The 16,349-nt window shown below is 40.4% G+C and overlaps 3 protein-coding genes and 2 non-coding genes across 5 annotated transcripts in view; 2 read left to right on the plus strand and 3 right to left on the minus strand.

Moving 5' to 3' along the window:
• Window positions 1–16,349, minus strand: part of LOC121307333 — a 28,121-nt gene that overhangs the window by 4,747 nt on the left and 7,025 nt on the right. The window contains exons 4-6 of the mRNA XM_041239511.1: window positions 15,689–16,016; window positions 13,525–14,215; window positions 11,015–12,035 (exon numbers count right to left, since the gene is read on the minus strand). Coding sequence (XP_041095445.1) covers window positions 11,015–12,035; window positions 13,525–14,215; window positions 15,689–16,016 — 2,040 coding nt within the window. The remainder of the gene's footprint in view (window positions 1–11,014; window positions 12,036–13,524; window positions 14,216–15,688; window positions 16,017–16,349) is intronic.
• trnad-guc lies at window positions 337–408 on the minus strand. Its single transcript has one exon. It is a non-coding gene; the product is annotated as a tRNA-Asp (tRNA).
• LOC121307373 (zinc finger protein 391-like) lies at window positions 587–4,953 on the plus strand. Its single transcript, XM_041239577.1, has 2 exons — window positions 587–1,489; window positions 3,052–4,953. Exons 1-2 carry the CDS (start codon window positions 853–855, stop codon window positions 4,008–4,010), a joined length of 1,596 nt encoding a protein of 531 aa, XP_041095511.1. The 5' UTR covers window positions 587–852; the 3' UTR covers window positions 4,011–4,953.
• Window positions 14,714–14,785, plus strand: trnad-guc. Its single transcript has one exon. It is a non-coding gene; the product is annotated as a tRNA-Asp (tRNA).
• LOC121307412 (histone H3) lies at window positions 14,835–16,069 on the minus strand. The gene has a single exon (XM_041239624.1). It carries the CDS (start codon window positions 16,067–16,069, stop codon window positions 15,659–15,661), a length of 411 nt encoding a protein of 136 aa, XP_041095558.1. The 3' UTR covers window positions 14,835–15,658.

Below are 16,349 nucleotides of genomic sequence, written 5' to 3' on the forward strand. Positions count from 1 at the left end.
TCTTTACTTCGTATGAATCAGTGTTTTAACACAGTGTCTTCACTGGAGAGTCGCTTTGCACTGAATTATACAGCAATTTGAGCTAAGATGGCTGACCCAGGGAGACATTTTCTTAGCTTCCTCGATGTTTGGCTGTCAGGGTAACAGCGCCCCCAGTGTTGAGTATCGCCTCCCTTTACGACAACACTGAAAATGGCTCCTTCTGTAATTTTTAGTTGAAGGTATATTTTTGAACACTGTTAATAATTTAGTAGACATTACGGTAAAAAGTGTTATGTTATAAATATTGATAAATATTTTTAAATATATATTTTTATTAAATAAAAAAATAAACATCTCCCCGTCGGGGAATTGAACCCCGGTCTCCCGCGTGACAGGCGGGGATACTGACCACTATACTAACGAGGAGGACATGTGCTAATTTCGTATATGTGGAATCTAATATGGCTTATATATACAAACAAGGTGTTACGCAAGGTAAGTACGTTTTATCTGGATACTACTATCCGAGTTCGTTTAATGAGAATTGATTGTATTCAGTGCGAATTTAATTAATAACACAACCCTATAGGTTTCCATGGTACCCGTGGGAGGTGTCCGGTAGGTGGCGCCAGCGCTGTAACAGACTGGCTGCTACAATGTTACACTGTGTGGAATAATAACACGGAAGTACACAGTCCTTGTGTCTGGGAGGAGGTACATGGCTACCGCAGTTTCAGAGCTGAACTCGTTCACACGCTGTGCTCAGTGTGATCAGTAACGGATAGTGTTCAGCTCAGAGGATCCCTGATATAACTGTTCCAGTTCAGACAGTCTTCACTTCAGCAGAGGATAAAAGAACGCATCGTGTTTATGAGACGCGTCTCTGAAATGAAAGAAGAGATGGATATGCGCGCATCCTCCGCGTCTCTCCTGGAAGAAGAACTCGCCTCTGCTATCGAGCCTGCAGTGAAAGCGGCTGTGCTGAGCGTCATGTCTGCATTAGCAAAGTTCGTGGACAGTAAATGTGCAGTTTTCCATCTCAGACTGGACGAGAGAGACCACGAATTTGAAAGCGTGAGATTGCGATTGGAAATAGCGGAGAGCGAGTTGAAAGCCGTAAGCGAACGAAAATACCCGAACACTGGCGAGAACGCTGCACAGTCTGTCACGAACACCAGTGAACAGCACATCGATATCATCCATCAACCGAGAAGGCAGAAGGAAGGGCACCGTGTGAAACGCCTCTCATTTTTCAGGGAGGATGAAGCTGTAAGTCACGAATTCAGCGACAGTATTGTTGCTCATGGGCTGCCAGCCACTACACGCGATTACTCCACTCTACCAGCTCAGCCAGTCCGGGAGCCGGAGCCTGCAGCCCACACCGTACTGAAAAACTCCCGGGTTTTAATCCACGACGATGGAAGCTATTCCGAGCAGGACCTGCTGGTGCGAGGCGATGAACAGATGGGCCACACAAGCACAGCGGGGTGGAGGAGAGCAGTGAAAGGTAAGATGATCGTGTTTCAATCTGTCGGGACAAACGTTAACAAGGAGGGAGGAAAGTTGAGGGAAAAATAATAGGCTATTGGCCCTTGATTTCTAATATATTGGTATCTTATTCTCTCCTCTTTCAATGGATAATTGCAAAGCATATGACATGGTTTATTTAGATTTCCAGAAAGCTTTTGACAAAGTCCTACATAAAAGATTGATTTTCAAACTGAACACTGTAAGAATTCAAGGAAATGTATGCACATGGATTAGGGATTGGTTAATATGTACTAAACATTAAGTACTATTTAGAGGAGAAATCTCAAAAATGGAGTGTGGTAACCAGCGGTGTACCACAGGGATCAGTATTAGGTCCTTTGCTATTCCTAATCTACATTAATGATTTAGATTCTGGTATAGTAAGCAAACTTGTTAAATTTGCAGACGACACAAAAATAGGAGGAGTGGCAAACACTGTTGCAGCAGCAAAGGTCATTCACAATGATCTAGACAAGATTCAGAACTGGGCAGACGCATGGCAAATGACATTTAATAGAGAAAAGTGTAAGGTACTGCACGCAGGCAATAAAAATGTGCATTATAAATATAATATGGGAGATACTGAAATTGAAGAGGGAATCTATGAAAAAGACCTAGGAGTTTTTATGTTGACTCAGGAATGTGTTCATCTAGACAATGAGGGGAAGGTATAAAAAAAAGTCCAACAAGATGCTCGGATATATTGTGAAAAGTGTTGAATTTTAATCAAGGGAAGTAATGTTAAAACTGTACAATGCATTAGTAAGACCTCATCTTGAATATTGTGTGCAGTTCTGGTCACCTCGCTACAAAAAGGATATTGCTGCTCTAGAAGGAGTGCAAAGAAGAGCGACCAGAATTGTTCCAGGTTTAAAAGGCATTGCATATGCAGAATTGAATATATTTAGTCTTGAACAAAGACAACTACGTGGCGACCTGATTCAAGCACTCTTTTTTGACCTGAAAAAAGAATCAAGGACCAGGGTTCACAAATGGAGTTTACACAAAGTGGCATTCAGAACAGAAAATAGGAGTTGCTTTTTTACAGAGGAACCAACTCCCCAGTAATGTTGTTGAAGCTGCTTGATGAGATTCTGGGACCAATAAGCTACTGACAACCAAACAAGCAAGAAGGACCGAATGACGTCCCCTTGTTTTGTAAATGTTCTTGTGTTCTTATTTGAAGAATGTAACGATCAAGCCATCTCAGAAGTGCAGTGGTGGCCCACAATATTTTATTGCCTAGTTCCCCACTCTCTGATAATTGCCACCCCTTAAAATAGTTAAAATACAAATCCATCCAACTGGTGCAGTGGTACTCCAAATATCATCAATTTCCTACCAATGAGGAATGACTGTGTGTCATGATTGTTCTTCATTTTACAACCAAAATAGTTTGTGTAAGAGTGACAGCTCAGCATCTGAGGTGCCAATTCAACACTCCTCACATTATAATGACAGGTTACTGGCTGTGCAATCTGCAATGAACACAGTTTCTGATGTAGATTTTACAGTGTTTGGCTCTTCTCTTTGGCACAGGTCCTGCACAGAGAAATGCTCTCCCTCATACTGAGGAAGGGACGAAGGCAGAATCAGCTCCCATTCAAGAGGAGCTCTTTGCCCAGGAATGGTGCAGGAGTCCAAAGCAGGCTACAGAGCTGACATCTATTGAAGGGAAGGAGGAGGAGGAACCTGCACTAGATCCTGAGCACATTAATGAAGAGATCCCTGGAATTGAACCGGTCATCATTAAAGTGGAGGTTCCTGAACTTGAATCTGACCCCATTGAAGAGGGGGGTTCAGACCACTTTGAAAGACGGCAGCAAATTCAGGCAGGCGAGAAACTGCATCTCTGTCTCGTATGTGGGAAGAGTCTCAATACATCAACAGAGCTGAAAAGACACCATCAAATTCACACAGGAGAAAGACCGTACTGCTGCACTGAATGTGGAAGGAGTTTCAGTACCTCTACAGATCTGAAAAGACACCGTCACTTTCACACAGGAGAGAAGTTACACCATCTTAAAACACACCAGCAAATTCACTATGGAAAAAAGCTGTATCACTGTAATGTATGTGAGAGGAGTTTCACTCAGCTAGGAACCCTGACATTGCATCAGAGAATTCACACAGGAGGGAAGCTGTATCACTGCACTAACTGCACAAAGGATTTCAATACAGCAGAAGAGCTCAAGATACACCAGCGATCTCACACAGGAGGGAAACCGTATCGCTGCACTGAGTGTGAGAAGGGTTTCAAACAAGTATCACACCTCAAAGCCCACCAGCGCATTCACACAGGGGAGAAACCTTATAGCTGCACTGAGTGTGAAAAGAGTTTCAAACAAATATCCCACCTCAAATCCCATCAGCGAATTCACACTGGAGAGAAGCCGTATAGCTGTGAATACTGTGGGAAGAGATTCAATCGGGCAGGAAATCTGGTGTCACACCTTCGGGTTCACAGAGGGGAGCAGTTGACTCACTGCGCACGATAAGAGAGATTTTATTTTCCACTCCCAGTTGAAAAAGCACACAGTTTCCAAACACTTCACTAGGAACAGCATGGGTGAAAGTGCTCCATCTGTAGATAGAAATCCATCAAGATGGCCTTTCTCGGGTCCTTTCTTGTGAAATACCAACAAAATCTTGGGGACGGGGACTGTAATGTTTCCGCATGTAGTTTATGACATGATCTTTTAGTATATTTTTCACCTTTTCCACTATAACTTAATTGAGACCATAGGCGCCTAACCCATAGAGCAGAGGGGAGGCAAACGATATATATTGCCACTTGACTTTTTATGTTTTGTTTTGGTTTTGCCTATAAATGGTTTTAAAATGTAAAAAAAAAAAAAAAAAAGTAATTCATAAGACGCCATAAGTTCAACATTAAAAAATAATTAAATAACTACCCACAATAAAATAGCCCCTAGACAAACATTGGTTTGACTCCCCACAGTCTGCTGTGCAGTATTTACAACAGCTAACAGCAGTGTGACTGCAACAGAAAATGCTGGCCTGTTTGAATACTGCAAAAAATGATTGATTAGGTATAGACTAGGTAATTGTCAGTTTCGTTTGATTAATTCTCTATTAATTATAACCAGATTGTTATTTATGTATTTTTTTTTTTAATAAGGATGTTAGTAGGTTTGTAATCTGTAGGCGTGGTTTTGCAAAATAACAGAATCCTGTTTTCCCTTTGAATTTTTTTTTCATTAAAAAAAGTTGTCGTTCTTTAATAAAATTAATTTTCAGCTTTTATGTTGAAGCTTGTTCTGTACTACTCATTCAAGCAAACCAAGTAGATTTGTGTATAAATAATGACAATACTTTATAGTTGACAGATATCCTGCTTATGGGTAGTTGTATGTGTCGTATAGCTGTATTTTGTTTTACTATATTTTTAAAAATAAGTTAATTTTTTTTTCCTGCAATTCTTTTCTTTATATTAATATAATAAAGGTCAAAGTTGAGAAATTTGGTGGAATTTTGTGTTTTTCAGTGTGTTGTTAAGTTTACCATACCTGCGGTTTGTGTCCATTTGCTTGAAATGGTCAGAAATTTGGGCATGAACTTTCTCATTTCTGACGCACAACTCCAGCTCTTCCTGAACACTTCTGTCTGCCCACAGAGAAACTAGATCCTGCATTTCCCTAGTGTTCCAAGGCTGTATTTTTCTCTCATCACACTCGCTGTCCGCTGTGTTTGTTGTTTGTCTTTCTGGAGTGTACTGAGTGATCCTTAACCTAAATCCTAAATCCTTAACACCGTCCCTGCCTCTGCTCAGCTCACAGCCAGATTCAGATATCTCTTGTGAGGCAGAAGTTTCATGGTTTGGTTGTCGCTCGGCTCGACAGATAGCCACTGGAGAAGCACCTGTACCATACCAAGCCCTCATGTCAGGGGAGAAGGGGTAGAAGATCCTGAGATGCAATTGGAGTTTTTGATCCCTTTGTCAAAATGAACTTGCATTCTTGTGATCCCTGATTGTCTGATTTATTAAAATATAAATCCTGGGAATGACTGACTTTTTACATGGGTGTATATTATAGTTTCATGAATACACGTTTCGTTTAATTCATGCTTACCGAGCCTGTCTGTTAGATTCCTGTCGTTCAACACTGCAGAGATCAGAAAGCTCATTCACACAAATAAAAGACCCATTAAATACTAATTATATTTTATTTTGTGCTGTTCCTGAATGAATAGCTAATCATCTCCTTCTTAAAAATTGGCAAAGGTTTTAATGTTCAAGCGACCTCACAAGTGCTGTGGTGCAACCATTATGTTTATGAATATATAATGTCTTGCGCTGCGGCTTTGATTACCTAGTTTATCCCATTCAGGCCTCTTGCTCACTAAATATCTTGGTATCCTTGAATAGATCATTACTAGCAATGCAGAATGACTGTGTGGGACAATTGTTCTTCATTTTACCCGAAAGCATGTTGCTGTAATGGTGGCAGCCAAGAATACCGTCTTGTAGAACTCCATATAATGACGAAATGGTTGTCTGTCCTCACTGTATAATGCATTTAAATACATATATTGCAAACACCTATGTTGTTGTCAATTCACTGATATTTACCAAATATACTTCAGTACCTTCAAATTACACTAAATAAATATTGTCAAAGCTTTGCATTTTTAATCATAACGTGTATTTCTGTTTGTAAATGTTACAACATATACATATAGAGTCAAAATAGAAGAAAATGGTTCTACAATACACTTTTTTTTTTTAAAAGAAAAACTTATTTAGTTTACTTTTAAAGACTACACTCAATCTTGGGTCCACAAAACTGTCCAAGCAGGTAATTCTGTTTTATGTTTATTTATTTATTTATTTATTTTTATTAAGTATGATTGTATTTTAAAAAGAGGCTTTTATCTTTAGAGTTAAGGGCACATGTTTGGTTTATGTGTATGTGTTTATGATGTATTTTCTCTTGCCGTAAATAAGTATTGCTTGTCTACTGTTGAGCTTTTCTCGGCTACAATTTTAAACACAGGCTGCTTAATTTGAATGGAATGCATTTCTTAATACTGGCCATTAGCAGTGTTTCCTGAATGACTGTATTTATTAAAAAGGCGCCAAACAACTAACTGCTTAACAGAACGCTTGCAGAATTCAAATGTTCCAATCGATCATTGAGAATCTGGAGTACAGTCAGCACTACACATCCGACCCTATAAAACTGTGCAGTGACTGTTAAAGGAGTGTGACGCATATCTGATTATGTCGTTTTGGCCCGTTCCAACCATTGTCTGTTTTTCAGGAAAGACACAAAAAGATACAATGTCAAAAATACATAGCTGAAAGGACTGTGTTTTAAACTAAGTAGGCTTCCATTTAGATGCACTCTAGTTGGTTTTGTTGGTACAGTAATATATTTTCAACAGAAGTATTGTAATTCATAACGATCTGATTCTGCAAATATCATTTGCCAAAAGAGATGACTGTGGATTGTATTACATTACATACTTTTAAATCAGGTACATATTTAAATCACTGTGTACAATTTCCCACTAAAGACACGACAGCAAAATGAAATCAAAATGTTACCTGTGCACAGAACTGCGTAAAATGTAAAAAGCAATGCAATTTTGCGAAAGATTAAAAAAAAAAAAAAACACCAGCAGTTTCCAGAATTAAAACAGTATCCAAAGCCAGTATTCAAAATTGCATAACCTAGTGCTCGATAAGACCCTAATGTCACAGTTCACTTGCAAATGACAATGCACAAAAGCAACTAAGGATCACAGATTTAAAAAAACAGCATCACAGTATCTAGAACTGTTTAATGACTGACTGTTACATCCTCCCAGTGTGTCTCGTTCGCTTTGCTTTTGCTGCATTTGTTGGTCATGTGAAATTGGAGGAAGTGCCGTGTAACCGCACAATTTAGCATATGAGAACAAAAGCGGGCTGTGATGGTTAAACGAGTACATTTTAACATTAAAGAATGGGCTTTGTGTCAGAAAACTCACTGGAAATCGCGTGTGACAGGTAACTGCATTAATTTGTTGCATATCTGAGTGCTGACTGTATAACCAATGAGAAGCACAAACCCGCCCTGAGTCTCTCATAGCCTATCAGGGCAGCTCAGCTCCTCTATATAGTCCCCTATCGGCTGTTTGTATTATATTGTATATTGTTGTAAACTGTATAGAAGATGGCAAGAACCAAGCAGACCGCTCGCAAGTCTACCGGTGGAAAGGCGCCCAGGAAGCAGCTCGCTACCAAGGCTGCCCGAAAGAGCGCTCCCGCTACCGGCGGCGTGAAGAAGCCTCACCGCTATAGACCCGGCACTGTGGCTCTGAGAGAGATCCGGCGCTATCAGAAATCCACTGAGCTGCTGATCCGCAAGATGCCCTTCCATGATGAGAAGCGTGTAGACCAGGGATGCCCAAATCTGGTCCTGGAGGACCAATGTCCTCCTGGCTTTTGTTCCAGCTGTCCCCTAAATTACTTAATTGGACCACTCAAGCACTTATTGGAAGCTTAATTGGTCCAATTAATCAGTCTAGGGGACAGTTGGCCAGGGGTCCCTCCTGGTTTTTGTACCACCAGGACCAGGATTGGGCACCCCTGGTGTAGAATCAGCTGACCCTCTGGCATCCAACTCGGTGTGAAAACGTCCTGGCTTGTGTTTTCTACCTGCACAAAATACACAATTTGATAGTCAAAAAAGAACAAATAAATACAAATAACAGAGGGGATCAAAAGAGAAGGGTTGTGTTTACAATATAACTTATTCTTTAATCAGAAACTTTTGCATTTTTAATTCAGGTGACCAAAACTTCATTATCTTCCCAGGCTCGTTTGCAGTCGTGGTTTTAGTGCTTTTAATGCCATCTCATCTCACCAGCACAGGGCAGGATCTATAACGGCAGTGCGTCACACAACACTGCCCCTTACACTGTAATACAACAGTCAGGAAGACAAACAACTGCAACATCTACAGGGTATATTTAAATGTTTAAGGGGTTGAAATAATTCGAAACTTTAAACAACATTGATTGTTAATAACTAAATGTTAAACCAAATATAATGTTGAAAAGCTTCCTGGAGGGAATGTTAGTAACGCAGTTCCCCACTTCAGCACCACTGATCTGATTGAGATCAGTTGATTCAATGGGACATCCCACAATCATCCCATAGGAATGAGCCAGTAGGTACCTACTAGCCTCCCAATAGGTACTCGGTCCAGATCAAGCACTTTGAGGGCACTAAAAGTTGTGTTGAAATTATAGCAAAAATTTTTGTTGTGTGCCGCCATTTTTACTTTTTTTTTCGATCATGTGGGTTGGAAATTAAATTTATTTACCCGAGAAGTTAAAACTAGATGAGGTTACCCCCCCCATTTTATTCTATAAGAGAAGAAAACAGCCCTGTAAAAATGCCCTGTAACAGACACTGTAATTTTGCCCATACTCAATTGCAATCTCTTTCATATTTTAACCCATTTTGTTGAATTTATTTCTTGTCTTTATGGTGGCTTTAAACCATCCTAGTCATTTTTTTAACACTGTTTATGTGTCTTTTTACCTGAAGTTTCAATGTCTGCTGTCTGGCCAAAGAGACCGTCTAGGTATCAGAAAAACGAATGGCAGAACTGGGGGAGAAAAGGATAACTTTTAAAAAGGTACATTTATGCGAAAGTCTTCTGTCAAGCACTGATTGCATTTTGCTAATTGTTTTTAAGTAGTCCACAGTTATAACAAAAATGTAAAAATGAATCTAAATGTGACACAAAAGCCATTGAATTGCTTATCACATAATATTTAAGTGTGTGTTTTAACCCAATGGGGAATAATCTACAGTAGCAGCAATCTCTGTAAGCGTTTTGTTTTTGTAAACAAAAAAATACAAATCAAAGTCACGTGTGCAAATAATAGTGATTTAAAAATGAAAACAAACAACAAATAAGTGCTTAAATAACTAGACTTGTCACATCTGTGACAAATGCATTAAGTGAATTTGTATCCTCTATAACAAAGTGCATCAGATGTTTGTCTGTGCTTGGAAAATGAGATGCAGTGTATTGCATGCTGCAGTTTCAATCACATGCTATAGAGTTGCTATAAACTTTAGTGATAAACGTTGAAGGCCTTTGGCTTTGCCTTTATATTTAGGCAGACTGAGTTATTTTTGTAGTTGTGGATAACAGTAAATTTGAAAGACTGGCCAACTTTGAATTTCTAAGTGCAATAGCATTTATAATTGGCATTTTTCATTGAAGGACTTTACATATGTGCATGTGTTTCTCTCCTCTGCTTTAAAATATAATTAATTGACGCTAAAAGCAAACTGATTTATAAAAGGAAACTATTGATCTTTTTCATTAACTTTTCTATACATTTTTCTCCTCTTCCTCAAAGCATATTGTTGCTTTCTTGGTGAAAACAAGTTTGAAGTAATCTGACCCTAACATCTGGTTGAAGAAATAATCAGACTTCTTCAAGTGGAAAACTTCAATCTCTTTTAACAAAGGTTTGCATCTTGGTTTTCACACATGGACATTCACAAATCGCAAAATTCCACTTAATGATTATGTATTTATTTGTTTATTCTATAACACTATGTAACACAATTTTTGTTCCTGGGTAATAAGTTTTATTTCCTAATTGCTTATGCCCCATAAGTACAGAAAATGGCTATTATTCCCCACAAACTTTGTTTTTGTGACCAGGACAGTGATATTTCAAAATATCACTATTTCCAATGGGAAAACGGGCAAATGTGTGTCTTTTCATTCACATAGAGTCAGAAAAAAACAACATATGAATCCAAATTAACATGTATTTATACTAAAGTAACACAAAGATGACTACAAAAGATTTAGAAGTGAGTAGTTTATCGAGATTTACGATTATAATGTATTTACACTGTAAATATGCTGATTGCCCAAATACTTTTTTAAAAGTATGAAATGAGTTTTTGCATCTTATATTTAATTGTATGCATGTTATGAAATGATTTGTTTTATTATTAAGCTGAATCTCTACTTTAATGTAGCTATTTCAATAGAAAAAATAGAAATTATATAAATCACTCTTTGTGTTTTTTTTATATTTTCTTTGACTGCCCAAATATTTTGTCTGTCTATCGATTTCTGTGAGTGACTTTTCTGATCTCTGCATTGTTGAATGACAGGAATCTGACAGAAAGGCTCTGTGAGTATGAATTAAATGAAGCTTGTATTCATGAAACTATAATATAAATCCATGCAAAAAAAAAAAAAAAAAAAAAAGACAAGTCCTTCCCAGAATTTACATTTTAATAACTCAGACAATCAGGGTTCATTTTGACAAAGGGATCAAAAAGTCCAATTGCATCTCAGGGTCTTGTATACTCTCAGCTTCCACTAGACTGAGTCCTCTTGTGATGAAGGTACAGTGCTGCTGCTCCTAGTGAAGTGTCTGGATACTGTGTGCTTTTTCAACTGGGAGTGGAAAATAAAATCTCTCTTATTGAGCTCAGTGAGTCAACTGCTCCCCTGTGTGAACCCTAAGGTGTGACATCAGATATCCTGCCCGAGTGAATCTCTTCCCACAATAATCACAGCTATACGGCTTCTCTCCGGTGTGAATTCGCCGATGGGATTTAAGGTGGGATACTTGATTGAAACTCTTCTCACACTCAGTGCAGCTATAAGGTTTCTCTCCTGTGTGAATTCGTTGGTGTCTTTTCAGGTCTGCAGACAGAATGAAACTTTTCCCACAGTCAGCACAATGATACTGTTTCTCTCCTGTGTGAATGCGCTGGTGGGTTTTAAGGTGGGAAAGTTGTTTGAAACCCTTCTCACACTGAGTGCATCGATATGGTTTCTCTCCTGTGTGAGATCGCTGGTGTATCTTGAGCTCTGCTGCTGTATTGAAATCCTTTGCGCATTGAGTGCAGTGATACAGCTTCCCTCCTGTGTGCATTCTCTGATGCAATGTCAGGGTTCCTAGCTGAGTGAAACTCTTCTCACATACATTACAGTGATACAGCTTCTTTCCATAGTGAATTTGCTGGTGTGTTTTAAGATGGTGTAACTTCTCTCCAGTGTGAAAGCGACTGTGTCTTTTCAGATCTGTAGAGGTATTGAAACTCTTTCCACATTCAGAGCAGCAGTATGGTCTTTCCCCTGTGTGAATTCGGTGGTGTCTTTTCAGCTCTGTTGATGTACTGAGACTCTTCCCACATACAAGGCAGAGATGCAGTTGCTCTCCTGTGTGGATTTGCTGCCATCTTTCAAAGTGGTCTGAACCCCCCTCTTCAACGGGGTCAGATTCAAGTTCAGGAACCTCCTCTTTAATGATGACCGGTTCAATTCCAGGGATCTCTTCATTAATGTGCTCAGGATCTAGTGCAGGTTCCTCCTCCTCCTTCCCTTCAATAGATGTCAGCTCTGTACCCTGCTTTGGACTCCTGCACCATTCCTGGGCAAAGAGCTCCTCTTGAATGGGAGCTGATTCTGCCTTCAACCCTTCCTCAGCATGAGGGAGAGCATTTCTCTGTGCAGGACCTGTGTCAAAGAGAAGAGTGAAACACTGTAAAATCTACATCATAAACTGTGTTCATTCCAGATTGCACATCTAGTAACCTGTCATTATAATGCGAGGAGTGATGAATTAGCCCCTCAGATGCTGAGTTGTCACTCTTGCACAAACTATACCGAGCATCAAAAGAAACGTAACACATTTAAGACTTTTTTAAAAAAAAGGTATACAAATGATGGATGTTGACAAAATGTTTCTGGTTTCTTTTTAATCACTCGATCCTTCATCCTTGCCCACGACACGCTTGAGCGACTGTGACTGAAGCACAAAATCACCTAATTAGTGAGACAGTTGATTGACACTTGATATGGAGTGATTTCAGCTGTTGAATTACAAGCTTGAATAAAAGCAATAAAGAAATCACAGAAAAAAAAAACAATACGCCACGTCTGTCAAGAGAGCAGCGCCTTCGTGCGATCGGCATGTTGGAGGCTTCACTAGGGCAGCGGCCTGTGGCTCGCTGTCTTGGGTGCTCACAGCCAGCAGTTTCAAACCTGGCAAGAAGGTATAACCAGACACAAACTGTCAATGACAGGCCACCAACCGGGAGACCAAGAGTCACAACACCTGCCCGAGATGGACAGATCATTCTGCAGCGTCTCCGTGACGTCAGTTGTTAACCAGCACAATAAGAAGTCATGCGCCTGCTCCAAAGCAGAGTTTGTCACTTTTCGATCACATCTACTGAATTTGATCCAAATATAAGTGATACGTTTCTTTTGATGCTCAGTATATTTTGGTTGTAAAATGAAGAACAATCCTGACACACAGTCATTCCTCAGTGGGAGTAAATTGATAACATCTGGGGTAACACTGCACCAGTGGGACAGATTATTATTGAATTTTTTTGTATATATTTTAAGTGGAGGGAATTATCTACTGACGTATTTAGTTAGAAAGTTGCCTTAGTTGGGGAAACTATGCAATACAATATTCTGGGCCCCCACTGTACATGTCAGATGTCTTGATCGTTACATTGTTTGAATACATAAGAAAATAAGATACTCAAAGACACCATGATATTAGCAATTCAGTGGCAATAGCATGTTTACTTTACCAGAATCTGAATCATTAATGTAGATTAGGAATAGCAGAGGACCTAATACTGATCCCTGTGGTACTCCAGTGGTTACCTCGCTCCATTTTTGTGATTTCTCCTCTAAATAGTACTTAATGTTTAGTACATATTAACCAATCCCTAATCCATGTGCATACATGTCCTTGAATCCCTACAGTGTTCAGTTTGAAAATCAATCTTTTATGTAGGACTTTGTCAAAAGCTTTCTGGAAATCTAAATAAACCATGTCATATGCTTTGCAATTATCCATTGAAAGAGGAGAGAATAAGATACCAATATATTAGAAATCAAGGGCCAATAGCCTATTATTTTTCCCTCAACTTTCCTCCCTCCTTGTTAACGTTTGTCCCGACAGATTGAAACACGATCTTCTTACCTTCCACTGCTCTTCTCCACCCCGCTGTGCTTGTGTGGCCCATCTGTTCATCGCCTCGCATCAGCAGGTCCTCCTCGGAATAGCTTCCATCGTCGTGGATTAAAACCCGGGAGTTTTTCAGTGCGGTGTGGACTGCAGGCTCCGGCTCCCGGACTGGCTGAGCTGGTAGAGTGGAGTAATCGCGTGTAGTGGCTGGCAGCCCATGAGCAACAATACTGTCGCTGAATTCGTGACTTACAGCTTCATCCTCCCTGAAAAATGAGAGGCGTTTCACACGGTGCCCTTCCTTCTGCCTTCTCGGTTGATGGATGATATCGATGTGCTGTTCACTGGTGTTCGTGACAGACTGTGCAGCGTTCTCGCCAGTGTTCGGGTATTTTCGTTCGCTTACGGCTTTCAACTCGCTCTCCGCTATTTCCAATCGCAATCTCACGCTTTCAAATTCGTGGTCTCTCTCGTCCAGTCTGAGGTGGAAAACTGCACATTTACTGTCCACGAACTTTGCTAATGCAGACATGACGCTCAGCACAGCCGCTTTCACTGCAGGCTCGATAGCAGAGGCGAGTTCTTCTTCCAGGAGAGACGCGGAGGATGCGCGCATATCCATCTCTTCTTTCATTTCAGAGACGCGTCTCATAAACACGATGCGTTCTTTTATCCTCTGCTGAAGTGAAGACTGTCTGAACTGGAACAGTTATATCAGGGATCCTCTGAGCTGAACACTATCCGTTACTGATCACACTGAGCACAGCGTGTGAACGAGTTCAGCTCTGAAACTGCGGTAGCCATGTACCTCCTCCCAGACACAAGGACTGTGTACTTCCGTGTTATTATTCCACACAGTGTAACATTGTAGCAGCCAGTCTGTTACAGCGCTGGCGCCACCTACCGGACACCTCCCACGGGTACCATGGAAACCTATAGGGTTGTGTTATTAATTAAATTCGCACTGAATACAATCAATTCTCATTAAAACGAACTCGGATTAAACGGGCTAGTTTCCAGACATAACTTGTTGATATAGACATTGTTAATAACGATGTTACGACCGGTAATGGAAAACCAAACTGTTACAATGTAACTATCACGGAAGTTGTTTTGAGCGCTCCAGAGCGCAGTGCCGCATATTTACATTGTGCACACAGCGCGCTAATTCATTCATAAAAATTACACATTCACTCGCATGTCCTCCTCGTTAGTATAGTGGTCAGTATCCCCGCCTGTCACGCGGGAGACCGGGGTTCAATTCCCCGACGGGGAGATGCCGTTTTTTTTTTTTTTTTTTTTTTTTGTGGCTGGCTAATCAGTATTTATAACATACGAACTTTACAATAATGTCTACCAAAATTATTTTTCTAATCAGTTTTTTATAATTTATCCATTTTACATTAATGCCTAGTACAATGTTACCAGTATTCAAAGCTATACCTTCAACTAAACATTACAGAACGAGTCCTTTCACTATTGTCGTAAATATAGGCAATACTCAACACTGGGGGCGCTGTTACCTTTACAGCCAAACATTGAGGAAGGCAAAAAAATGTATCCCTGTGTCAGCCCTGGATGTTATCACGGAGCACTTTGCGATGACGATTGGCGCCTCAGACACAAAACACTCGACTGGGATTCTTAGTTTCACCAACGCTAAATCTGTTACTTTAACTGTGTGAGTCAACTACGAACGCGCACTATTGTTAGGATTGGTTTTAAATAACCCCATTAATGACTGCTCTTTCATGTTTGCACCAGTCCCACCGTTATCATAAAATAAATTGCGCATTATATGAAGAAATATCTTTCAGCGATCTTTGTTCGATTCAAAATATTTACATTTCACTAGCAGTGTTGATAAGTCAACACCTTGATTTCTGCACATAGGATAAGAATCAAAGCCAGTGACGTCACAATATTAATTTCTACCCGCATTATTTTGTAAATGACACAAATTTATGTGAATGTGTCCTAATGAATGATCCTTTCACGAATACAGTTCGCACACACCTAATTTTGATAGATATAGTGAGAAAAAAGCACCTCACAGGTAAAGTAGGTAGTGGTGAAGAAGCACCTTCAGAGGAGTGAGTGGCTCTGAAAAGAGCCTTTGGGTTTCACTGTGTTTTAAGGGTTTTGCAGTTTAAGCGCGTTCTCCGCGGATGCGGCGGGCCAGCTGGATGTCTTTGGGCATGATGGTGACTCTCTTGGCGTGAATGGCACACAGGTTGGTGTCCTCAAAGAGCCCGACCAGGTAAGCCTCGCTAGCCTCTTGCAGCGCCATGACAGCGGAGCTCTGGAAGCGCAGATCAGTCTTGAAATCCTGAGCGATTTCTCTGACCAGCCGCTGGAAGGGCAGCTTGCGGATCAGCAGCTCGGTGGATTTCTGATAGCGGCGGATCTCTCTCAGAGCCACAGTGCCGGGTCTGTAGCGGTGAGGCTTCTTCACGCCGCCGGTAGCGGGAGCGCTCTTTCGGGCAGCCTTGGTAGCGAGCTGCTTCCTGGGCGCCTTTCCACCGGTAGACTTACGAGCGGTCTGCTTGGTTCTTGCCATCTTTGAGCTCTACTACACAGTATCAAGAACTGTACAATATGACACAAGCAGCCGATACCAGGGACTATATAGAGGAACTGAGCTGTTCTGATAGGCTATGAGACACTTAGGGCGGGTTTATGTTCCTCATTGGTTCTAGTGCAGATTCTCAATGATTGATTGGTTCATTTCAATTTTGCGCGCATTCTTTGAAGGAGTCATTGTTTCTGAATTGTTTGGCGCCTTTTTAATAAACGTAGTCATCCAGGAACATATTACTGATCCCCAGTATTTAAAAAAT

This window comes from Polyodon spathula, chromosome 55, assembly GCF_017654505.1.
Source record: "Polyodon spathula isolate WHYD16114869_AA chromosome 55, ASM1765450v1, whole genome shotgun sequence".
Lineage (NCBI taxonomy): Eukaryota > Metazoa > Chordata > Actinopteri > Acipenseriformes > Polyodontidae > Polyodon > Polyodon spathula.

Coding starts and splice junctions, on each gene's coding strand:
- LOC121307373 (XM_041239577.1), top strand. CDS start 853: ATGAGACGCGTCTCTGAAATGAAAGAAGAGATGGATATGCGCGCATCC. Junction 1,490..3,051: donor GTGGAGGAGAGCAGTGAAAG/GTAAGATGATCG, acceptor TCTTTGGCACAG/GTCCTGCACAGAGAAATGCT.
- LOC121307412 (XM_041239624.1), bottom strand. CDS start 16,069: ATGGCAAGAACCAAGCAGACCGCTCGTAAGTCTACCGGTGGAAAGGCG.